The sequence below is a fragment of the Ascidiella aspersa genome, chromosome 9 (genome assembly GCF_963924565.1).
Source record: "Ascidiella aspersa chromosome 9, kaAscAspe10.2, whole genome shotgun sequence".
Lineage (NCBI taxonomy): Eukaryota > Metazoa > Chordata > Ascidiacea > Phlebobranchia > Ascidiidae > Ascidiella > Ascidiella aspersa.
This window is the reverse complement of record NC_139455.1, coordinates 2657097-2682910: the sequence shown is the minus strand read 5'-3', so window position 1 is coordinate 2682910 and position 25814 is coordinate 2657097. Positions and strand designations below refer to the sequence as shown.

General features: G+C 34.4%; 3 protein-coding genes across 3 annotated transcripts in view; all 3 read right to left on the bottom strand.

Annotated features, from left to right (window-relative positions):
• Positions 1-117: 117 nt before the first annotated feature.
• On the bottom strand, positions 118-5640 carry LOC146131869 (F-box/WD repeat-containing protein 2-like). The gene is made up of 8 exons (XM_083397111.1): positions 5474-5640; positions 5073-5220; positions 4375-4540; positions 3383-3496; positions 2560-2774; positions 1598-1854; positions 942-1062; positions 118-354 (listed from the first exon to the last, which is right to left on the bottom strand). Exons 1-8 carry the CDS (start codon positions 5638-5640, stop codon positions 118-120), a joined length of 1425 nt encoding a protein of 474 aa, XP_083253237.1.
• A 2180-nt stretch (positions 5641-7820) lies between these two features.
• Positions 7821-16358, bottom strand: LOC146131868 (pituitary tumor-transforming gene 1 protein-interacting protein-like). Its single transcript, XM_083396598.1, has 7 exons — positions 16186-16358; positions 15312-15470; positions 14677-14794; positions 14069-14134; positions 13371-13417; positions 11148-11205; positions 7821-8282 (listed from the first exon to the last, which is right to left on the bottom strand). Exons 1-6 carry the CDS (start codon positions 16289-16291, stop codon positions 11156-11158), a joined length of 546 nt encoding a protein of 181 aa, XP_083252724.1. The 5' UTR covers positions 16292-16358; the 3' UTR covers positions 7821-8282; positions 11148-11155.
• Positions 16359-21589: 5231 nt separating this feature from the next.
• LOC146131867 (electroneutral sodium bicarbonate exchanger 1-like) overlaps positions 21590-25814 on the bottom strand; it is a 65197-nt gene continuing 60972 nt past the window's right edge. The window contains exon 28 of the mRNA XM_083396476.1: positions 21590-25289. Within this exon, the coding sequence (XP_083252602.1) occupies positions 25169-25289 (121 nt within the window). The 3' untranslated portion in view covers positions 21590-25168. The remainder of the gene's footprint in view (positions 25290-25814) is intronic.

Sequence of the window (25814 nt, the reverse complement as noted above, 5' to 3'; positions counted from 1 at the left end):
ATTATCTAAGCAACTGAATCCTTGAATACACCAATGACATGATAAGACTGATAATTAGTTAAACGCATTGCGACTTCAAACAAAAACAAAATCTCAATGCACACACAGTGAAGGCACTCAGTACACTCCAGGACTCCAACGAACCAAGTAAAATCCGCTGGGTGTCGCACGGCACGGTATAGCGATTATTGGGCCATTGAGTGGCGCTCGCAAGTCGTCTAACCACGTGTTACTCCACAGAGCTGTATTGCTGCCAAATTTGTTTAGCCACTGCTTTGGTAAAAGCCATCGCGCCAATGAGTTGGTGATGCAATTGTCGTTCGATGTTTGTGGCTGAGTAGGGTCATCAACTCCCTGAAGTAAATGAGTTATTAAGAAAAAAGGTAACATTTTGAACGTTTCGAATACCATAATATTCAATTTCAACATATATACTGCTGTATATTTGTACTAATTTCCTTCTTTCTGTAGTCCGCCTCAGCAGTATATATCAGTGCCTTCTCACCATGTTAAAAATCAATAAAAAATATTCGAAACATTTAAACTTACTTTTATATGTGACTTTGATATTCTTTCTACGTCTAACTTAAACCTCAAACCAGTATGCTCTAAATTAAATGGTTTTGATTGCAAGAGTTTAACTATTAGAAAGTTTACGAGTACATTGATAGAACAAGACGAGAAACCAAGTCAGGGTGCCCAATATTATCGGATCAGAGCCGATACCCGATTAAATGTGCATCAGTATTCGTCCGATACTAGGATGTCATCGTAGCTCATCCGATACCAAATTAATTATCTGTATTTTTTGGCTAAATTCTTAAAATAACAACTTCACAGCCCTCTATTATAGTTGCAAGATAGATTGGATTAACAAATGGTTAATATTGATGGTAAAGATTAGACTAAGTAGACTTGACAAAAAAACATAATTCCTTTACGTTTTGTTTTGTGGATGATTTGACGATCGAATGAAGGTAAATATATTTCATGTCACTTGCAAGCAATAAACGTGATCCAATTCCAAGACACACCTGGCCATCAGGACACATTCTGATGCGTCTGAAACAAAACAACAAAAACCTTTTACAATATAATGCCATTAGAAAGGTTTATAGAAATTATTCCTCCTTGTGAGGTTTATAGTACAACAAATGCCATCGCAAACTAACCGAACCTGGCAGAGTAAAAAGCTCAGTTGGTAGAGCGACGGTCCCGTTTATGGCTGGAGGTCGTCAGTTCGAACCTCACTGCAGGCTAGTTATTTTTCTAGGCTGCCCTTCTTGTATCATTGATCGACAGATTCGGTTAGTTTGCAATGGCTTTCGGCGTAGTAATGATTGTTAGCCGTAATCGATGGTCAAAAAGCAGCTTCAGAAGCGCTAGATCACATGTGTTAAACACATATGTGTGTATATTCTATTTAATGAGGGTTATAGTGTAGTAAGACAAGGTTAAAAAAGTCTAGCCTTCAGTGAGGTTCGAACACACGACCTCCGGTCATACCAACTGAGCTACACAATATGATAAGAAAGTGTTTACATGCAAGCGATTTTATTTGTATTAACGTTTAATTTATTTTTGCAAAAACACTTACTTAAATATAGAAAAGTCTTTAAAACTCCAAACAGTGACAATATTTCCCAGAGAGGCCACAATATGACGACCATCGAATTTTACGTTGCACCAAACATTTTTTTCAGCAGCGCGGTGCACTGTGTCTTGTAGGCACACTTCAAAATCGCCTTGATTTTCCAGCGGCCAAATCCGAATTGTTTCGTTATCACTGGAAAGCGCCACTAAGTCTCCCACTTTATGGTGTATAGAGTCCACGGTTGCTTTGCAAAGAATAACCTATTGAGGGGACAACAACGTTAAAAGAAATAAAACATGCTTAATGCTGTGAATAAAGGTTTCTTATGGGAAACGCCTTAGTTGCTAAAAAATGAACGAATCTAGTAATACATTATGCGACAAGATCATACTAGTTTATGTGATTGAAGCTTAAAATATATACGCATTTAAATTTGCCAATTCTAGGTGTTATAAGTTATATGCTTTGTTTAATCTCCGTAATGCAATAAATGGACGGTCAAGGGTTTGTAGTTAAATCACAATTTCTTCACGACTTTTAATTAGGATAAAAAATGTTATCCTAAAATAATTAGAAGAGCGCTCTAAACAGAGATTGCTTTTTTTCAATACAATGAAAAACTAACTTTACTTGAAGATATATAGAAAAAAAGCATGTCAAACAATCTGTATACCAGGAGTGCGGAGTCAGACTAGCAGTACTAAATTTTGAAACCGATATGGCCGCCAAAGGCGGAATACCATATGGTGGATATTTGCCAACCATGGCTTGTTAATGGTTGAATTGCATGACACCCCTATAAGTGAATTGCTTAATATTCACCATATTTAGTTACGTAAATTGAAGGAATACAGGCTAGGAAGCCGGATTCGGGACCTGATGAAATCGTACTTTGGGACGGAGTCGGACTCTTGTTGTTTTTACCTGACCTCACACTTCGCAGCCCTGCTGTATATACAGTTTACCTTAGAAACCCAGTTATCATGACTGTTAAAGACGTGCATCTGTTGACCAGTAGAAATATTCCAAAGTCGGACAGTTTTGTCAGAGGAGCCAGTAATCAGACAACCTGTCAACTTGTCAAGACACAATGAAAATACAGCTCCCGTGTGGCCGCTGTATTTTCTCGTGCATAATTTAGTTGTCCAATGCCATTGGCAAATTGTGTTGTCATATGATGCTGTAAATCAATAAATCTAGTGAGATTTAATGAATGATACACCAAAAGGAAAACGTGTTTATAAAATTAACAATATTAGAATTCAAAATGCAGGATTAGCAAGAAAATGATTTGCACAAGCTCAAAAGCATTTACAAAAATGCCTAATCAGTAAATATATTTTTTCATAAACTGTTAAAGTAACATGTACTTCAAACCAGACATTTTGGAGTTAGATTTGGACTCGAGTAAGACTATGCAAGACTATCGTAGTCCCATGCACCAAAATCGAAAAGGATATGGTCACAAACTGCAAATTGTAAAGGTGAAATATTTTCCAATCATGTCTGGTGGGTGTGTGGGTATAGGACACCCATACGTTAGCAGTCTGCTGCTATAAATCCACCCTACTGAGTTGTGAGATGAAACAGACTTAGGACTCAACAGAATAAGCAAACTTGGTCAGGGAGTCTGGACTCAACTAAATTTTTTCGCCTGGAGTCAGACTCATATTAATTAAACCAACTTTAAAGTCCTGTTTCCAACTTGTGTTCATAAATTAAATTATAAAATAAAAACTAGTCACCAAAACACTTGTTAAAAAAAAAGAAAAACATTGTCTACCCCACCTGTGTACAAGTGTGTCTCGTCAAAATCCAAATCTGCACACGAATGAGTACTTATAGAGTCTTTCCAGCACGAATCAACCAAGTCCCATTTGCAAACTTTTCCCTCCATGGTGCCTGATTAAATGAAGCATGAACACACTAGCATAGGAGTCACCTAACCAGGGCTGTGGAGTCAGGCTCGGGACTCAACGTAGTCAGTTTGTTTTGCATGATTCAGATTTAGAACTCGAGTAGGACAGCGTAAAACTACCCGAATCACAGGTCCAACATGTGCATGCGCAATTGCGCAGTACCAAATTTCAAAACTGATATGGCCGCAAACTTATTTTTCATGTGTAATAGCGAATGGTGGCATATTTTCCACCAAAGTATTGTCGGTTCCACCGAAGTACTGTCTTAAAAGTGGATTGCTTAAAATTCATGTTATTAACCGGATTCGGGACTCAATGAAATTGCATATTTGGCCGCAGTCGGACTAAGGTTATTTTAAACCGACTCCACAGCCTTGCACCAAACATAAAGGGCCGGACACCGTAAGAAATGAAGTCATTGGTCAGATAAAAAAACTTGCCAAATCTTTAATTGTCTTTCGTGCATAATGGTTAAGATGTTTCAGTTAGACGAAGAAGGGATGTTGGAAATGAATAAAGAGATATTCTAAACATTCAGAATGTTACCTACTTCTATATGGGATTTTATATTCCTACAACATTTTTTTACTTTACTAATATAAAACAAAGGAAACATAAAAAACAATTTACCAAAATATATATTTAGCTTTGTAAAATTGCCGTTAAGTTTAAAATTTATTTAAAACTAGTCTATGTTAGCATCAGACAAAGGTTTTGGTACAAACTAATATCAACTTTATTTGGCTTTATAAGGGAAATATGCAAGAGGCTGGAAAATTATTATAGCGTGTTGTAGTTTAGTGATCACTTCACTAGCAATCTAGCATACAGTCAGTTTTGAAAAAAAGAACTATTTCTTACCATAGACAAGGAGTTTTTCTGCTTCATTGAACTTTAAAGCAGTCACTTGGCTATCAGCAGCAATAATTGTTTTTGTAACACAAGTTTCATTTTGTATCAAGTGAAGCTTTCGCTTGGTTTCGCAGAAAGTTTGTTTCCAATTATGTTGGTAGGCTGCTTTGGTTGTCTGTAAGATAAACAAATACCAAACTTTCGGGTTAATATAATATTGCTTTAAATGCCAGCCTTCTCAAATGTTTTTACATGTTTTTCACCTGGCCCTTTTTGCTTCTTTGTAATAATTAAGGACCTCGTAATTTATTTTAACAAAGAAAGTTATTTATATGTTGTTTCAATGTGGTAAATTAGACATAGAAATATTTATGCAGTGTTAGTCACTAGGGAAAGTATGGCAAAGTGCATTTCGCAACATAAAAATGAATATAAACCCAATTTTCTCATACATTACACTATTACAGTAGAATGATGCACCTTAGTTGCACCCAGCCACCCAATTTTTTTTAGTCATGTGCTATCTAGATACCTTCAAAATCTGCTATATATACTTTCTAGATGGGCCTTTGGATAAAATCCTAATTGAGCAACTTAAAATTTGGTACTTCACACCCAAGAACTCTACAAAACGTGGAGTGAAATGTAGACCGGCTTTGAGAGAGCTTTTTATGACATATATTGTAAAAAGAATAAAGTAAACTTACATCACAACCAAGCTGTTTACAGGCATCAACCCATAATGGAGAGAATGATATAATTGCATTCCATGAAGAACTGACAGAACAACATTGTAGCAAATTTTCACAACTTAAATACTGCAGCACCTTTTGTGATACATTAGATGGAAGAAACCTGAAAGGGTTTGCATAACATTAACAAACACTATCTAACTACTGCACAAACATGGAAATTGTTAATTTTTTCAATAAATTTTTTGCTTTACAGCTAAATTCAGGGTAATGTTTATAGACATCTCAGATATCTCTGTTTTAGCATCCTGAAAAGCATAAACAAACTTATTTTCTTTAAAGACTAATAGTCCTTGTTCTTAGCATTCGACTAACACTTAATACAATTACAAGTCCTACAAGACTGGGAAACTTACCTTATAAAATCGCGTTTTAAGAGCTGATTTAAATTTTTGTAGAGAAACGTCAGTTCTTGTGGTTCGCAGCTTTTAATAAGTTCGTCCAACAACTCGAGTTTATGAGCGGGTTCCAATTCAGTAAAAGTTGTGATGACGTTCGATTTGAGAGAAACAAAATCTTCCATACTACACAAAACAAAACTGGGGAAACCCCTTAAAATCCTCACAAATTGACTAATGACGTCACAAATGGCTATTTGAATAAATTAAACAAAAATACCTCGGATTAAACACATTAAAAATGCATTTTCCTGAGCAAAGATCACATTAACTTGCTATGTTAATCATGTGGATATAATACATTCGTTTGCTTAATTTTAAGACTCTTAAATACTTGACTTGGCGTTGTAATCGTAGGCCTTTTTTCATATTTTATTTTTGTAGTTTAGCTTAAGGGTATCAAACTCAAATTGCTATGAGGACCGAACGTAACTAAGTAGAAGTAAAATCGTTTAACAAAGTTTTTAAAGTTGTACTGGTGCCATTCAGGATACATTGACTATATTGCAAAAACGATTCGCGCAAACGGCAAAAGTCGCACAGTAGATGTAGGGCAACTTCGCATAAATTGCTTTATTGCTGGTCAATGGCCCGGTGTGCACGACCCCTTGGATCTACCCTGCTTTTTGTGTATTTTAGATTCCTTATATATGTACATAGTCGAAACATAAAAGTCGAGCACTCTACTAATTAGGAGCAAAAGCCAGATAATGATCTTGCTGGTCTTATGTGACCCGCTGTCAAGAATTTAAACCACCTCAAATCAAGGCTTCAGCTGCAGGATCGACTGAAAATAACCCGAGCCTGGCTAAAGAGCATTCAATCTTTTAAAAACAATTCAAATCTTGTTAACGCTCGATCGAGTCAAATAATTTAGAAATTACAGCTTAAATTTGAAACGCCCAGTAAATCATGAACTTATACGATGACGTCACACTATTTTAGCTTTTTGTCCCCCATTAAAGGCCCCTAAACTTAAGAGGGACACACTCCTAAACCTATAGGCCTAAATCGCATCTATATTCCACTCTACGCAATGTCTAAAAATTAAAATGCTTTGGTTGTCTGTAATTATACGATTTACACTTTTTATATTAAGATCTCGGTCTGAAACCAAACCCTACCAAAATAAACTTCAGCAAACACAACATATGTCCCGTAATTGTTGTCCCATATAATTCTTATCAACTACTTAACGAATTTTATTAAAGGCAAAGCTCAAATATCGAGAAGTTAGAATTTCCGACAACATGGCTTCTATGAGTATCATTGCTTTATCAATAACCATATATTGAGGATGTGGAAAACAATTATTATATTAGCTTTGAGGAGTAACTAGTTTCCTTACAGCGAACGCAAATTATAAACCGTACTAAAACATATTTCAAAAGCCGATTAAAACGGCTGATAATGGCAAAACCAAATTTCCTCGCATCAACATTATCACAATGCTTTGTATAAGAACGTTTAATAGCCCGAACGGAATCATACGAACGTGGGAAATGCAATCATTCGCAAAAACACGCTTCACAGAATCTGTACAAATGCGAACAGCTTAAATTCAAAAGGAGAAAAAATGTCCTCGAAAACATGGAAAAAAGCTAATAGGATTCCACTAAGACCAAAAAGCCAAAAAACGAAAAAAATGGTGAATTTAAAAGTTCTTAAATGAATAGTAATATAGTGTTGTTCAATTTTTGGGAGATGTTTAAAAGCCTACTGTACAACGACATTTAAGTCAACTCAAAGTGTCATGGACACGCCAGTAATCACGGCAAGGTTTTATCACAGAGGCAACTTCGTACCAACAAAGCACTGAAGCTATGTACAGGCGCAGTGACACAAACAATATAAAGAAAAGTTTAGCTGGCACTGGTAAAAAATCAAATTTTTTTATTAGATAACCTAGATTTTGAATATATCGCACGTTTTTTTTTAAATATATAAAAAAATTGTGACGGCAAAACACAGATAGCGAAAGACAAAAATGGAACAAAATTGATTTTTTAACTTAAAAAAAATATGCTTTGTCTTTCAACAGTGCCACATAAAATTTATTGAAGGGAAATTGGCATTTTTTCAAACGATTTTATTTCTATGTCAAATGACATATAACTGTTAACATAAAAAACGTATGTCTTTTAATAGTGTCACATAAAAAAATGGGAATTTAAAGCGTTGTTTGCGCGTCATGTGACATATACTTTTAACATGAAAAAAAAAAGATTTGTCCTTCAATATCGCCACATATTATTTGGAATTTAAGGCATTTAATTTAAGGTAAAACGTTGTTATTTGCACGTTAAAAACATAAATTGTTTCATCTAGTTTTAGGAAATCTAAAACTGCAAAAATTTACATTGTCTAAATTGGGTTTAGATAAATGGTGTTAATGACACTGCCATGAAAATCTTAAAATCACGTGCAAAACTGTATCATTAGCGGAAGTTAATATGAAGTGCTAATTAAATAGATTAATGTAATTACGTTACCAAACTTTGGAAAAAAAAGTTTTTTAAAGTTTTTTTTGTTTTAATCTGCATTAATTATAATTTTCCCTGGTAAAACACAACATGGATAGATTTCTAAAACATTTAAATTAAAGAGTAAAAATCCCAAAAACACACATGTACACATATTATAGGGTAAGGACGCTTTGAACAGAAAATGGAAAAATCAATGAAATAGAAGAGAAAATGAAAAAATGCTTTACAAAAATTACTTCACATCTAGCCATCTAGCCTCTGGTAGTCACTTCTTAGGAGGCCTGAAAATGAAACACAGCATTAAAAACTGGCTAATGTGCACTTCATATGATTTAGTTTTAATAAAGAGATGTCTGATAAAACCTCATTAGGGCCAATAAATCAATACTAATTGATAATATTGGTACTGGCTCTTAATAAAGTGATATTGATGTCGTTTTGATACCAAACTGACGTTTCATTCTTGTTTTTTACCTTTCAAACGTTTTTTAACAGTTAAGCAGTGTTTAGCTTTTATTTTTAACAGCATATCATTGTTTAACTTTTAAACCTTTTAAAAAGTAAAAGCAGTGTTTAGCCTATAGTTTTAACAGTAAATCAGTGTTTAATTTAATACCTAAAAAATTTTTTTTTGCAAATTTTGATTTCAACATTTTTGTGACATTAGAAATGGCATTATTAGATATAGGTTTGAAGGGCCATACATAATGTTAAAAATACCAGAATAATTATCAGACATCCCTAGTTGAATCACAATTATTTGAATTGGTTTGGTATTTGCATCAAGTATAAAACGAAAATTTAGCAGACTAAAAATCTAGTAGAGTCTATAAGCTAGAACCACAACACGCAATCAAAATCAAGCCATGCAATAGATTACTAAAGGCACATGCAACAAGAACTATTGAAATGAATGTGATGCAAGAATAAAGTATGTTATGACTTAGCAATGCAACGTTATACAACTTTCACTATCCTCTATGACTTTTAAATTAAAAATGTATACTAATATTGATGTTAGCACACAAGTTCACGATAATTAAGGTTAAATTGTCAGGCAAGGTCACTATATATTATTTTTCATAAATTTGAATTAAAAGTGCATTCTGACACAGCCACATGCAATTTAAATGCAGGTCATGTGTTATTCGCAGAATGCCATATGCTTGGTATGTAAAAATTAAAGGTTGCTTAAATAAAACCCAATTCCTATCAAACAGGTAAAACATGAAAGTACTACAATCATGTTGCATGACATAGTGTATGGCACATTATGGTTATGTAGGATGTGTAAAACAACTGTAAAAGCATCATGAACATATGCTTCCTTGTGAGTGTCATTAATGAGATTGGTTATGTAGTTTAATATATATTCAAAATTAACTAATTTTCTATAATAAGGCAAACAAAAACAAAAAGGTTTACATTTTTATTAGTTTAAATTATCCAGACAGGCAAGTGTACAATTGGTGAATTGAAAAAGAGGCCAATGTGGTTTACGTCAACTGTTTAAATAGGAAACTATTTTCTTCTGTTAATAATTACCAAAGTTTACATTGCAGTGCACATTGAGTTTAAAGGTTATGGAACCTAGATTTTAACAAAGATCGACCACTGCATTACACTTTGAAGCCTAACAATTGTTTATAGAGGGGACTTCTGGTATTTTACACTAAAAACCTAAAACACTTGAAATTATTATTTACCAATATGTTAATATCCTGATTCCTACTCACACAAAATGCCACTTGCATATTTAAAAAACAACAGTTGCAGGTCTAATTTCTATGTCAAATTTCCTTCCCGGATATAGGTAATTAATGTGTTGTCTACATTAACAGAAATATGCTAAGCAAAAGCTATTTTAAACTTGGTTCACATAGCTTACTTATTGTAAAATAAACAGCATTAAAAATGATAAGTAAGAAGTGTTAATACATGGTAAAAAGTTTGTCAGTTCGTGCATGTTATGTGTATATTATTTCAGCTCTATTTAATCAAATAAATAACCTGTATGCCAAAAAACATGTTACAAATTTGGGCAATTCAACACATCTTATTTATCACAGAAAAAAAGTATTAAACATTAATATGCGTAAGGACTTTTAAAACATGTTTTGATAGATTTGACATGTTTGTCGATTTACATCAGTGATACGTTAATTATATAATTGATTTTTACCAAATAAACAATCTGCAAACTATATTTACAGTTTATACCTTGAGATAAATGTACATTAACTTTTTTTGACATTAGAATACGCTTGAAATTGCAATCCTTTTTGAATAAGGGATTGAAAATGACAGTAATTGTATTTTAGCATTTTGTTGATTAGTCCCGCTACCAACTACAGGGTTGATGCACCAAGAAAAGCATTTGCAAAAAGCGGCTTTCGCATTGGTTAAGCAAAGCTGCAGAAACCTTTTAAAACAATTATGCTTCGTCTTCAAATCGCTGGTAGCCGGCCTGGCTACCTCCATTAAGACCTGTCAAATAAATCAGGTGAAATCACACAATTTGTTTATAAAGGGAAGGGAATGCTTAAGTTGCTTGTTATGCAGGTGCTTTGCAAGAGTAAAAACACTTGTTTTAAAATGCTACGGCTAATGCAAGTGCTGTAAAAAGAGCTTTGAAGCAATAGACTAGGCAATGAATTAAAGCAAGGAAATATGTACATTGAAGGTTAAACTATATGTTTTATGATAAAATTTTAACCCAAGAGTTTATTGGGGCACAGTCTTTCCCCCCCAAAAAAAATATTGATTGTTAAACAATTAAGTATTTATTTTGTGCAGCTGATGACATTAAGATCAGTGAAAAATATAGCAAAATTTTAGCATAAATTTGGTAATTATTGTAATGGTTTTCAGGATTTCTACAAAAATTGGGAGGGAGAATTTTTAACTGAGATGTTTCATCAACTTAAAGAAAGAGTCATCAAATGAAAACAAACATAGAGAATTACAAAAAAATAGAAATGCACTAAGTGGAATTTTATATGCAAAAATCATCAGCATAATTTACATGTGGTAATGGAAAGCACCACAAAACAGTTCTGGAAAATGTTTGCATGCGTCTCACGAGATTGCATTCACCAAAAAAAGGACAGACAATTTTGAGTGCAAACAAACACATCATTATTTACGTTATTTTTTAACAATCTTCCTCATTCTGGAATTGGTTGTAACCAGAATTTCCTAGACCTGTGAAGTAAAGGGTTTGTTAACAGTAAAGAAAAAATGGCTTGTCTCGGTCGCTAGAACACTGGATTAAACACCTAAAAAAATTTTTTGGGGCAGAAAGAACACTGTTTTTACACCAGGACTGCTTAACAGATTACATTTAAAAATCTGTACTACTCAAACTCTAACAGGTTATATAAAACATTAGAGTTAACCCACTAAATGAGTCAATAGTATAGTTTATAGCAACATCTCATTTGTTTATTTATGGTTTTATTGTTATTTATTATGTAGTTTGGATTTACAGTCTTAAATTAAATGACTTTAAATCGCATTTGTGTAGGTTGCAAACCCCTTGCTATTTTTTAACCTGTTGACTCTTGCGATAATTATACTTTGAAACGAAAAATGTCCCTACTTAGAATGAAAATACAAATAATAAAAAACTAATATTTGGCATACTTTTTAAATTGGTTTACTTGGTTTGCTTTTTTCGTTTCACTAATTTAAATTCAATTTTGGCCTAAACATTTATTTGCATACCCCCAAAACTGTCTTACACATTCAACTTAGAAAACCACAAGGTAAGAAACTTTGTCACGCAATGGTAATACAACTAACTCTTCTTACAATAATTCACAAGTTAAAATGGTGTGTTTTACATAAGCTTGATAATAGAAATTTAGTTATGTGTTGTTCTTCCACCAATAATTCTTTAAAAACACTACTTTGCTAATATTATGTGCATCTACACCAGCATTTCATCAGGTGATAAACAACGTATTTATAGGTGAGGAAGTGTGCAACAAGACGCTGTGCGGTAAGCGATAAACGGACAATGACACAGGAAGAACAACAACTATATACGTAGAAAATGTCACCTCGTTATCTAGAGTAGCCAAGCGACTACTGTGCGAATAACACAATGTTGTTAAATATATATTTTCCAAAATCTGTAGAAACTGTTCATTAATATGGTATACATACAAAAGCTTGGATATTCCTCAATATAAAAACTAACTATTAAACAGTGGAACAGATAGGGTTGAATGTTGAACTGTAAAATCAGTTATTTAACTTTTTACTGCAAAAGGCAGCAAGCCTGGCTAATCAACTAGCATTAGGGCAAATTTAAAACTGTTAAGAGGAATTCGTTTCTATACAGCAGTGGTTCCCAACTTTTTTGTTGTTAAAAGTTCACCCTTTCCAGTTTTTAAAAACTTATGCAATCACAAATTTTGATTTATTAGTTATTATTAGGGCGACTATTTTTTGACCTAAAATATTTTTTTGACACAAATCAGTTATTTATAAGGAATTATGCAAAACTCTTAAAAATACTTAATTGCTGAAAAAGACAAGAAACTATTAAAAGGTCAAACAAAAACAAGACGTTGGTTCTTTAGAAAATTGTTGAGCAAACTTCTCTGTTTTTTGTGTAGAACTAAAGTGGTCTTATAAAGATTAAGAAGATATTTTCTATCGTTTTTATTGTTTTATTATAGTTTCCAGTGGGTAAAAGTATTGTTACAGAGAATTCAATTGTGTCTAAAATGTTGTTACAAAGAGTTTCATTGAGTGTCAGAGGGTCAAAATATAGCCACACTTCCTATTCATATTAGACAATGCCACTATACTGGAGCTGAGATTAACGGTGGCGTCATAAACACGACTGGTTGACTGAAGGAAACTTCATTATAGCAATTAGCTAGACTGACCTGGGCTTTTTACTCCTTCTACTGCTAAATTTGTAGTTTTTATTGCTTGTTTCCTTTTGTGAATTTTTTTTTAACAAATAGTATTTGGCGAACCGCCGCCGGACAACCTTTTGCGACCCCAAAGTGGGAACCACTGCTACACAGGTTTAACATTCCAATGAGTTCAGCTAAACTAGCGTAAAAGCCGTATAAAATTACTCGCCTGCATGTAATTTTACATGCTTAGCCACATTCTATTTTCAGCCATAGGTTAGAAGTAGTCACTGATTTGATTATCAAGAGCCACACTTAGCAGTCACTGATTTGATTATCAAGAGCTACTGCCCATGCATTTAAAATAATCCTCCAAATAAAAAAAGTAGTCACATATCGAAAAAAAGTGAAGGAAACTCAAAACAGGGATAAAATAAACCCGGACCTCAACAAGTTACAGAAAGAAAGGAAACAGCAAGTTAAACACAAGCTCACCATATTTTCTTCTGATGTCATCATTCTTGCGTTGTCTGTCTTGACGTCTAAACGAAAACAGAAAAATAGGTGTCATGTGCAATCGATGTGTAAATGTGTAATTAAGTGTAAACAAATGTTTTTGTTGGCTGTGTATGACAAGTAACACGATTGCTGTTACAGGTTGCACGGTATGTGAAATCTTTTATGTTTATGATTTTTGCAAATTTGTTGTACAACATTGTTCATTTTGCCTTTCTGCTACATAACATTTCTCGATTTTTTTGTTTTAATATTCAAAGGTTTAGAATAAAAGGCTACCTAAGTTAGATGTTCTCAATCCTGTACTTTGGACAGAGGAGTTCTATTTAACTAAATCCCTTCCATGTGCTTGATATTGTGATATGTGCAATCATGAATAGATTTAGCAAAATACTAGACAAATATAGTGTGTCTTTAGACCCAATCTTTTTAATTAAAAAAGACATACATATTATTGAATCACAACATATATATATATATATATGTATACTTAATATCTTGTTGTTTATATTTTATATTATTGTGTAAAATGCAATCATGAAGAGATAAAGCAATACTTATATTAAATAAAAAATTGTGTTTGTGACAAGCTTAATGGATCCAAGAGAGCTGACAACAGACTGTGAACATCTAGAAATATTAGTTTGGGTGAATTAAAGGAATTATTAGTTGTTTACCTTTCGTCTTGCCTCATTTGACGTTCCTGCTTTTCACGATCCAATCGAGCTTCTTCCCTTAAATACCTAAAATAACATAAAAAAATGATTGACATAAAACGGATACACATTTAGAAAAATATGTAAAAAAAACTTGATTAAAATTAACAGGTTGTTCTAACTTTTCGGCCCGCAGGCCTAATCCCGCTAGTTTGTATATTTAACAAAACAAAGTTAACATATGATTTTAAACAGGAAAGTTTGTCAAATACAAAGTTAGCTTAAATTTTGACGAAATTCTAAACTGAAAGACAATGTCATGAAGCTCACTATATATTTTGAAACAGTCAATTTGAAACTAAAGTCAACACAAAATTTTATATTCGACTGCGACCTTTAATATTTACAGTTATTCGGTGCTTTATGAAAAACGCTTGGTAAAAACCCTGTTCTAACTTTAAGGCAAACAACACAAGGTAAAGCCATAATACATAAATTATGAAATAGACCTTAACATTTATTTGTAAGATAATTGTTGGTAAAATTAAATTTTTAGGTATTTGTATATGTCAGTTTGTGACTCAACAGAAACATTTTTACAAAAGTAGTAATAATAACTGCTCATTTACTTTGAGTTGTTCTTTTTGAAGCAGCAGCAGCCACAACACTTGCAGCAGCAGAGAGTTACGGCGATGAGTATAACTCCGCCGATGATGCTCATCGATATTATCAGAGCCTCAAAGTTAACTAGAAAAAAGCATAAAAATCTAGAGCCCAGCTTTTAATAGGGTGTTGACTTTTTGTAATTTTCTGTTGCCTTTTCTGATGTGTTACCTTTTCACGGGTATCCAATGCAAAAGAAATGTTCTGTAGTAAAATCTGGCACTTGTTTTTAAAGTCATTTGTGATGTTATGGATTAAAAGAAGCATGACCAAGGTGATACAATAGTATTAATCATTTCTGTGATCTAATAGGCAATCTAGGTACAACTAAAATATTAATATCAGTTGTTGACAAGTCATCAAGCCAAAATTAACTTCTTAGTGCATAAATTGAGTTTCCTTTGGCCTTACACTAACTATTATGACTCTATGAGACAAAATTTATTTTACAAAAAAGTAGTGGTATAAAGCTAACCACTTTTGTTGTCTTATTGTTATGATTACCACTAAGAATAAGCGAGTACTGAGACTATGGGCTAGTTACAGATATCAGCACAGGTTTTACACTCCATTATTTATTTTTTCAGCATATTTTACTTACGCCAGCAGACTCCCCATCTCGCTGAAGCCAAAGCACAATCGGAAGCAGTTGGTAGGAGATGGTTGACCGGGTATTTTATGCACTTCTGTGGGCTTCCGCACCAAAGACAAGAAACATTTCTCAGGCAGCTTTCACAGCTCTGGTTGAGAGTCACACAGTCTGAGCAAAAAAACATGAAAGAGTTAGCGAGATTTTGCATTAAATTGTTTAATCAGTTGCAGACTTTGCCCTTTAAAGGTCCAATCAGATTCGTAAAAAACTGTCTTTATTATATAAGTGTAAACGTTCGTACCAAAAACCCAAATTTCTTGTGAAGTATGATTTAAATGCTTGGCAACTATTTTTGGCAAACTATAATTTATAATTCTTGGCAACTACAAAATTGCTAGTCTTGGGTAATAATTGAATGTTTAATTGGTGTTTAAATATGTGTCAGAAAACATGTGGAAGTTTAATCTCATATCTCATGATCATTCATCAAACGAAATACACTATATTTTAAAGAAAGATTTGTCATTATGGAGGCAACCGAAGTTACTGCTAGGGGTGAAGAGAGTACCCCAAACTCGGCATCTATGGTTCATGTACAGATAAACAAATTAAGGCTTAAGTAGGAATCTAGATGAAGAAAAAGTGCTTAATGAAAAATACTTTTAAGGATACAATTCTTGAATTAGTTTGTTTTTAATAATAAACTGCAAAGAGCAACCACCTGTTTCTCTTAAACAAGCATATTATCACAAAAAAAGTTTTACTCTGATCTTAACAAAACACACCGCTCTATATTTGAGCTTGTCATTATCGAGAAGTAATTTAAAGAATTTGTAAACTACTTTTTTTTAGTAATTGCAGTGAAAATAAAAATAATGCTTACCGCCAACGGGTGGAAGTGTTGGGTCTTCACTGCTGGCAACATTTATGGCAACAACAAAACAGAATAAGCCAACAAGTAGGCACATGTAAAATGTGTTGGAAGACATTGCTGCTTTTTTGCTTAATATTCGGGCAAACAAATTAAAGTCAAATTAACTCTGAGGTATAAAATTGATTTCTAAAGACAAAATCAAGACAAATTTCTTGCAATTGAAACAAATGAGTATCAATTCGGTTAAGGTTAAGTAAATGAAAATAGACCAACTTCTTCCATTATTCATGTAAAAATCATCAAATAACACAATTTTCAGTTTTGGCAGTAATAACCTTGGATATTACGCGGGGAATGGGGACTATGATTATGCAGCTTAAATATGCACTGCTAGACTAAACTTTATGCTTAAATTTGGGTGGCTGAAAAAAGATTAATTTCTAAAATGTGCATGACTAAAAATGAAGTTCTATACTGAAAAAAAACAGTGGGCATTCAAGGATTGAATGGTACACTAAAGACAACTGATAATTAGGGATGTTCAAAGTAGAATATCGAATCCTTGGATTCAAATCCAGATGGGATTCGAATCCAATTCTGCCATTTATTTCGGGTAATTGGAACCGATATAATTTAATGTTTTATCGTCGATTGTCGCGCCTAATTGTACAAACGTGTGCAGTAAGTTGGAAGGCCAATTTATAGTGATTGCTTTAAATGTAACCAGGTAGTGCAGCGTCAGCTTTTTTTCGGGTGACCAAATACTTCGCGTCTCGCGTTAACTTTGTCTAATAATTAGGTGTCAATCAAGCATTATTGGGCGAGAGACTAACATGTAATTTCAGATGGAGAGTTCCCAATTTCCCTAAATGCGTTAAGTTGCAAACGTAACATTACATTGTAAAACGTGCTGGCCGTTCACAGAATGCGCTATAGGGTTACTTAAGGTCAACTTTAGGCCAATATTCAGCGAGGTTATACAGGAATGCACAGCGTAATTGTCAAGTATTCGTTATGCTAATAGTAACTTATTTTTTGCAATACATTATTTGACTGCACAACAGATCATTTTAGTCAACAAAAGAAGCACTAAAACCCAACTATGCTTTAAAAACAGGACCGAATTGCTAAAGAGTTCTGTGTTCGGTGTTGCATTGTACTCACTATTGGCAAAAATATAAGTTTTCGCAACAACCTGGACAGTGGACATATTACAGTTTACACAACTGCTTCAAATGACAGTTGTTAAGAATGTTAAACATATGGGAGATTTTTTTTATTATAATCTACACATGTTAGCAAATTGTTTGGGTTTGTTGTTGCGATTGTGGGCCCTGTAGGTATATTAAGATTAATCCCTTTCCCAAACAAAATCGAGGTTAAATAATTTAATAAAATTATACTAGGATTCGATATTCTCGATTCGTTATTCTAGATTCGTTATTCTAGATTCGAAACCTATCATTCTAGAATACCTTGGTATTCTAGAATACCTTGGTATTCTACTTTGAACATCCCTACTGATAATATATTACTGATTGCCTTGCCATGTATTGGAAAAAAAATTAACTTTGTAAGAGAGGTATCAGCGATGGCAGTTATTAGGGTTCCTCTCCGGGAATGTTTCGACGGTAAATTCCCGGGATTTCCCGCGAATTAACAATCCCGAATCCCGGGATTTTTTTTTTTTGAATCCCGGGTATTCGGCAACATAGCAAAACTTTTAAAAAATTGTGGTTTTTGACCAATATAAAGAACAAGTGGGGCGCTCCTTCGCTTCTGCACGTAAAAAGTTATGCAAAAATCGGTCTACAAATACCGCATACCATAATGCACATTATTTGGGTTGGGGTGCGCGTTAGCGTTTGAATGAGGGTGGGTCAGGTGGTATTATGAATAATAAATATAATAAGACTTCACCCAACCCCACCTAAACAATAACCCGCACCCTAACCCAAATAATGGTCTTATGGTATGCAGTATTTTTTTGTTGTTTTGCATAAATTTCTACGTGCAAAAGTCAAGGAGCGCGAAAAAATAGTACAAACCATGTTATCGTCATTGCCTGTTGTATTATTTGCGCTTACCAGCGAAAAAAAATTAATTAAATTTATTTTACCAATAAAGTGCTCCTTGCATGTGCTTTTTTGAAATTAAAAATTAGAAGGGTCCTGACTTTAATACTAGAAGGTCTTGTAAGATTGCAGAAGCAATACTACAAAACATAAGAGCTTAATTAAATGTTTGGAGCTAATATAAAACAATTTCAAACGTTATAATGACGTAATTTTAGGTATAATTTTTTCGTCGGGAATCCCGGGAAGTTTCATTTTTCAATCCCTGTAAACAAGGCATAAAAATCCATAACGTATGGGTGGGGTTGGGTCAAGTATTATTATATTCATTATTTAAAAATAAGGCGCTGGTCTAGAATCCTACCACAGTTCTTAAATCAACGCACAAAATTTGAGTTAGGGTGCGGGTTAGCGTTCGGGTGTGGGTGGGTCAAGTATTATTATATTCTTTGTTTAATAATAATACTTGACCCACCTTAACCCAAACCCGCACCCTAACCCAAATAATACGCGTTGTGGTAGGATTCTAGACCAGCGCCAAAAATAAAACTAGACCAACCCTAACCCAAAACTCTAGCCCCGCACCCATACCCAAATATTTTGCGTTGTGGTAGGATTCTAGACCAACGCCATACTTGCTATATTGGTTGAAAAATAAATATTTTATATAACACAATTTAATGTAAGTTAGTCACATACACAAATATTTTCGTAACAAAGTAATTCCCAAGCACTCTAAATCTTTAGAAGCCTGTTATTTTTCTCGAAACAAGAAAAACATTTACGGAAACGAATCTGTTGTTCCTGAAGCGTTACGCCTCACTGCCCAGTATCATGTGATTTCACGCTTAAATAAACTTTCAGATATTCACGTCATCAGCTGTATTTGTCGATATAAAGTTCGATTGCGTTTAGGAAGATGTTCGATAATTTTGGGCCAAAGCTGATACGCGTTACATTCTACTAGGACTTCTTTATACTAGTATTTCAGCGTTTGATTCGATCGAAGTTATATAAAGCAAAGTAAAAAGGAATCAAAGATAAATAAGCATTTTTTGCTATATAACCTAAAAATCATTGACAAGGTTAAATTGTATCAGTTTGGGTATTTGGCCAGGGAGTCGAACCGGAACCGAACCGGAACTTTATGAACCGGTTTTGGGTCAATTTTTTCCGAACCGTAACCGAACCTGAACCGGTTTTTATAAGATTTTAAGAAGCCGAACCGGAACTGAACCGAATAATTTGAAAGTATCTGAACCTTAACCGAACCCGAACCGTAAACAAAAGCGGTTCGCTCCAGCATGATGACACAACTTCTATTTTAGAGAGTCAAGTCACGCCATGTTCGAAATTTTATGAAAAAATATAAATATTGAATGAAAAAATTGTTGATTGTTTAGTTTTTAGATATTTCAATAATGAGTTGCTTTTTTTTAATAAGTCACGTAACTTAGATTAAATGACTTACAATTTAAAGATTATTCTCTACATTTATCGACCCACATTTTGAGATTTAACGCAAATTATATTGTATCTGAACCGGAACTTTATAAACCGGTTTTGAAATAACGATGGTTGAACCGGAGCTGAACCGAATCTTTTAAATTCCTCCCAACCGAAACCGGAACTGAACCGGATTCCGAAAAAAATCCTTGAACCCGAACCGAACCTGAATCGGAAAAGTCAAACGGTTCGACTCCCTGATTTGGACATATTAATGACGTTATTTGGTATAAGATTGGAGTTGGACGGTTGTGATTTTGGGTTAAAATATAGCGGCATGATAAAAAACAGTGTATCACTGTATCGGGCATATTCATAACAACTCTTTGTTGAATATACCGGTACTATACATAAGTAATACCAAAAAAGTGTTGCTTGCAATTAGGACTGCTTTATTTATTTTACATAAGCCCAAGTCCTACAAGGAACTAAAAATTAACCAGTTTAGGTCAAATAAGAGTAATCGACACACTTGTTAATTTGCACAATGGTGAATGCTACATGACATCATCCTATTGAATTGTTGGTTGCAAAATCGTAAAACTAAGTAAGGGAAATACAAGGATGTGGTTGGTAATACAAGGATGTGGTTGGAAAAAAGCTCGAATTCCCACCATTTAGAAAAATACAATTGAACAGATGCCTATCACACTTCCTTTAGCTGTAGGCTATTCTTCAAACCATACACATTTATCAATAAGCATTACAAGTGTTTCCTGTACAGAATAAAGTAAAACAGACAACGCTGTATTTAGTTGTTACGTCGAATTGTCACGCACGGTGGCAAAAGTGCCCTTTTCATGAAAAATGATATATTGCTTTCACAACGTTAAATATTATGCGACGGAAATCATAAAGCAGTGTGGTACACGCATTTTTTATAAGAAACTTGGCTGAAGCCGAATACTAAAAGTTTCTTAAATTTTACCATTTTAAGCCAATCTAGATGGCGTGGCCGCAAAACTTTTTCCTGGGGAGTACCTCCGGACCCTCCCCATTATTTCGGCTCGCTAACCTCGCCTGCGGTCTATGTTGCCCTTACCAAAAAAGTCGCCCCCCTTACCCTGAAATCGCTCCGGCGTCCCTGGGGATATAGTTACCTATGGGGGATAAAGTTTCATTAGCCTACTTCATGGGGATGAAGTTTCATTATCGGAACAGTAAACCACACAGTTCGCTTTACCAACGGGGATGGTACAGTGTTTCTTGACCTCTATGAATGTTGACACCTTTCAATTGGTTCTCAATAATCCCAGGCCATATTTAAATTTTTTTTAAGTAGCCTAATTATAAAAAGCCTAAGTTTGGGTAAACTGTTTAGAAATTCAAAGCCCCACTAGAGGAGTCTTTCCTACCCAAATTAGATTTTGTATTCAACATAGCGAATTACTTCAAGCATTGTACTGTCTCACAGTTGCACAAGCTTTGTCCGTGTATATAACGCACTGTTAGAGCTTCTAATATTATAATTTACAAAAGCCTAAAGCAGTATACAAAAATGTTTTTCTGGTGTACCTTTTCGCAAATATTATCTTGCAACAATCGCCGTGATTGAGAATTTTAAGCTTAATTATTTCAGAAGGCATGTTTTAATCTGATAATATGTCTTAACGAAAATAAGTTTTTGTGTCAAACTGCCCCAATGAAAACGCTTGATTTACCAAAGCCTTTTTGTGTACAACTACCTAAGTAAAAACGCTAAATTTATCAATAGAGATGCTTCTTCTAGCTAATATAATACTGAAATAAGCCTTTTTGTATCAAACTGTTAAACAAATTTTAAACGCACAATTTTATTAAAATATAACCACGATACTGTGTTAAATCCCAGCACAAACGTACAACTACATGGGAACACACTATAAGACCTAAAAAGCAACAATACCTGAACAGAAAAATCTATAAAATCATAGTATTAAGACCAACGACATAATACAGCCAAATACGCAGTAAGTAGAGCATAAGATCAAAATCGTCTGAATAAGACCTACATCTGGCGTAATAGGGCCTAAATTCATCGGAATTAGTCCTAAATTCATCGGAATAAGGACTTTCGAATTGTGTTTTATTCTGACGATGGTGCTGCTCTTATCTCGGTCTTATGGCTGGAGCCCACGTACACACCACTCGCCTGGTATTTTCACCTCTACGATTTTATTCTATGGCGGTTCACGACACATTCACGAAAAAACGGCGATCGAAAGGGAAAGGGTTGCTGTACAACGATGGGCGACACTCTAGGGGACGAACGGCTTGGTCGACATGAGAGCGAGTGAATTAAAAGGCGAGCAATTTACGACACGTACCGTTTGACATAAAACGTAGCGAATTGAAATCAGCGGTTTCATACTGTTGTGATGAATGGCAATTAACCGGTGTTTTTACCAGAATTATAAAAAACAAACGCTATATTCTAGACAAACTTTATGTATATATCTGAAAATACGCGCGTTTTTTCGAAACAAGAAGTGTACTTTGTGTGCAGATAAATTCGCAAAAATAGAAGCCGAAATTAGCGTTTTAGGCCAAATCAGATAAATGGCAATTTGAATTTTTTTGAGTTTAGTAGAATTTCTATACATTAACAGTACAATTTTGATAAATTTCATTAATATATATATATATGAATATATATATATGAAAATGCGCATTTTTTCAAAAAAACTTGTATTTTTTATACACATAAATTCGCCAAAATTAAGTGAATAAATTAGAGGTTAAGTGTGATGAAATAAAATATCAGTTTACCGGTTTTAACGAATTCATAAATTAATTTTTTTTAAGAATTTAACAAAGAAACAGTATACAATCTTGACAAAATTTATATCTAAAAAAAGTGTGTTTTTTTCCAAACGGTTTTTAAATTTTGCACATTAGGTCGACAATTTTTGATTCTAGGGGAACTTTGTGAAAAATCGCACACAGTAAAATATAATAAGACACAGTTTGTGGTTGCCTATAGAATACAGACAGTGGTCTAACTTTACTACCAGATAACTAGAGTTGTCGTAAGCTTAACACAGCAGGAATGGTGGGCAGTTTATCTTACTAATAAAACTTTTTGTTCTGGTCGCGCATTTCGTTGTTTATTTCACAGAAAAAACGTCGATTTTTTGCGGGTTAAACACATGGGCGGTTATAAGGCATTTCGAGTGAAATTGAAAAAATACGCTGAAAACAACATGGGCACCTTTATAAATGGCACGCGGCGAAAAAAGAAAACGAAACAGGCTAAGAACTCACACCTCTAGAAATCTACGCGTAAAAAACTACTTTAGGCCGCATCGTTATCGAAATCGCAATTTGGTAGCACGTACTTGTAAAAACACCCGGCGTTACCAGCATATGAATGAATGTAGGGAGATACTTGGTTGCAATATTAAACGCTGTACAGCAGCTAGTCATAACTATACAGTCACATCTATGATTTCGTTTCATCTGCATCTGCGTTATTTTTGTCGTATTGCTGCACCGTGCTAACACTGGCAAAAGCCCTTTTATACAAGTGAAGAAAGACGTTTGAGCTGCAGCAAAAAAACACTAAATAAGGCCAGATCACGCCACAAGAACATTACGTATACATACAAGAGGTTCGCAGCGTATACAACTTATGTACAGTATCTGAGACGAGGGTGGGAGTCGAACCACCGACCTTGGCGATTTTGTGCGGACGGCTCTTGAAAAGTGTGACGTCACACTGTATTAGTCACATGGTCTATATGGGCTTTCATAAACCGAGGATATGTTGGCGTAATACCACAGCCGTTGAGGCTAATGTTATGCGAAACTTTGCTGCTGAGTCGTTTCAAGTGTTATTGTCTGAGTTGGTAATTCAAGGTTTTTGAAAAAAAATACCACAGCCGTAGAGAAGTAAATGTAATGTTATTGGAGGGATAAGATTAAGCCCAGACCTCACAACAGGCGAAAGTAAAAAGTCGAACGTGAAGAATTAAATGACGGCGTTAAGCAAAAATTATCCACTGGGAAAGTCCCTGTTTTATGTAAATCTGTTAAAGATTTGTTTTTAAACATAGATAAGCCAAATTAGAAAAAATAAACTGTTTTCGTTAATTCCTTGATTAACTCACGTTCGACATATATTTTTTCGGTTATTATTAGCGTGAATTTAACGAAGGATATAGATTAAAAAAAATTTGCAGCGACGATTTTAATATGTTTAGTTCATTGTCACTAAAACACAGGTAAAAACAAACGAAATAGTCGGTTTTATAACTATCATAAAACGCAGCAATAAAAACTTCGCGGTTCAGAATTAAAAGTTAAAAAAAAAAAGTTCATTGTAACTGAAAAAAATGTTGAGGTTTTGATAAAAATTGATCGCTTTTCAAAAGTATTTTTTTCTCGGTGTTGAGGTTTTATCTTTAAAAAGTTCATTTCGCAATTAAACGTCGAATAACGACAATAACTACAAAATCGCTTTGGTAATGATAGCTGGGTCGCCAGATGACGTCACACCGAGCAACGTGGGACCTTGTGACGTCACGAAACGGGGGTTGGCTTGACGTGGTTCGATTGCATTGCATAGTGCACCGGGGGAAGTGTGGACGAACGTATACCTTTTTCATACAAGCGAAAAGCTAAGAAATTGAGTTGGAGTTTAGGGAAGGGGTCACCAAACTACGACCCCCGCGGACCAAATGCACCCCCAAGGGGGTAAATTCTTTCTGCCCGCGGCATTCTTTCAAAATGGACACAACTTATAACACTTTTAACACAAATTAAGTTGAAATATGGTTGGAAGTTCGAACTTAAATTTGATAACATTTTAAACAAAGAAGTTTTGTTTTAAAATAGCTATTTATAAATCATTTGATAAATAATGAAGTTAGTGAAGTTAGACACAAAAGTTTATATCCGGCCCGCGATTATTAGGCCATATCTTTCTTAATCGTTATTAAGGAATATACCCAGGTATGTTTTTATGGCCTTTGTAAAAACGATTTTTAACATTTGCAATTTCAATTTTTGAGCAAAAACGCATCAGCGAAGACAAGAAATCCGCCCAAAACGTATTTTTGTTGCATTTTTTATGAAGACACAACCACTATCAAGGGGGTGCTTTTAAATTATGGTGGAAATACAGCATTTAAATCCCTGCCAGCATTGCTAAGTTATAGCATTGCTGAATTAAAACAACATTTCCGCCGGGTAAAAAGTGGATTAAATCGCTGAACAACAGCGCATACTGTTCATTAAATAAAAGCGCGACGAATTAGTAAAAGTTAACCACCGAAGTAAAACCTTCGGCTGATCGGCGCGGGAATCGATAAAGTAAAATGCGGCATATAAAAGAGCGACGCGCGATCGATGTAATAAGTTAATGGTGTTGGAAAGCAACGTAATTGACGTAGAAGCAGAATTTGCAGAAAACGGACGATTTTTGGGGGGGTTCAGACGCCGGTCTCCCCCGTAACTTCGATTGTGATGCCAGAATCCTCTCTTCCGTTGGCAGGGGCAGGAGTGGATCCGTTTCGAGTCGGACTCTTCTTGCTGGAGGACTTTCTTCCCGATCTATAGAGGAGCAGGAGAAAATAACAAAAATAACAACTTGAAGTAAAGTTTGTCGATGATCGCCACGCCTTTGTAATTAAACAAATAAAAACGCACACAATTTAACCTTTGTACCCAACTTAACCTTGTAGCAGGTGAATTTAGCTATGAACAACTTTGTCATTGCCATGCTATAACGTACAATTTAAAAAAAGCAAGAACCTAGGTTTTTGTAAGTATAAACGAAACCACTCCCAAATGGGCAGCAGTTATTGGTCTAACGAACAATTTTAGCCCTGACGCAGAATTTAGAACATAAAAATTGCAAAATTTTGTTTATCCGATTTTTGGTTATTTTTAAACTTGTTTTTAATAAGGGATGGCCTATATTTGACGTTTTTTTCCGATTCCGTATACCTGATATTCTGGAAAAATTATTGCGGTTCGACCCGACATAAAATGACGACATTACTGTGCTCAAGCAGCAAAAATAGACGAAATTTGAATGTTTGCTGACTTTGTTCAGTTAACTAGGCCGAAATTTGC

Bases quoted from the DNA above. Each gene is read 5' to 3' on its own strand.
- LOC146131869 (XM_083397111.1), bottom strand. From the start codon at position 5,640: ATGGAAGATTTTGTTTCTCTCAAATCGAACGTCATCACAACTTTTACT. The intron at 5,221-5,473 runs GTAAGTTTCCCA...AAACCCTTTCAG, and splicing joins TTAAAACGCGATTTTATAAG to GTTTCTTCCATCTAATGTAT. The intron at 3,497-4,374 runs GTAAGAAATAGT...TCATTTAATCAG, and splicing joins AGAAAAACTCCTTGTCTATG to GCACCATGGAGGGAAAAGTT.
- LOC146131868 (XM_083396598.1), bottom strand. From the start codon at position 16,291: ATGTCTTCCAACACATTTTACATGTGCCTACTTGTTGGCTTATTCTGT. The intron at 14,795-15,311 runs GTAAGTAAAATA...GCTTTTTTCTAG, and splicing joins GAGATGGGGAGTCTGCTGGC to TTAACTTTGAGGCTCTGATA. The intron at 11,206-13,370 runs GTGAGCTTGTGT...TTTACTTCACAG, and splicing joins TGACATCAGAAGAAAATATG to GTCTAGGAAATTCTGGTTAC.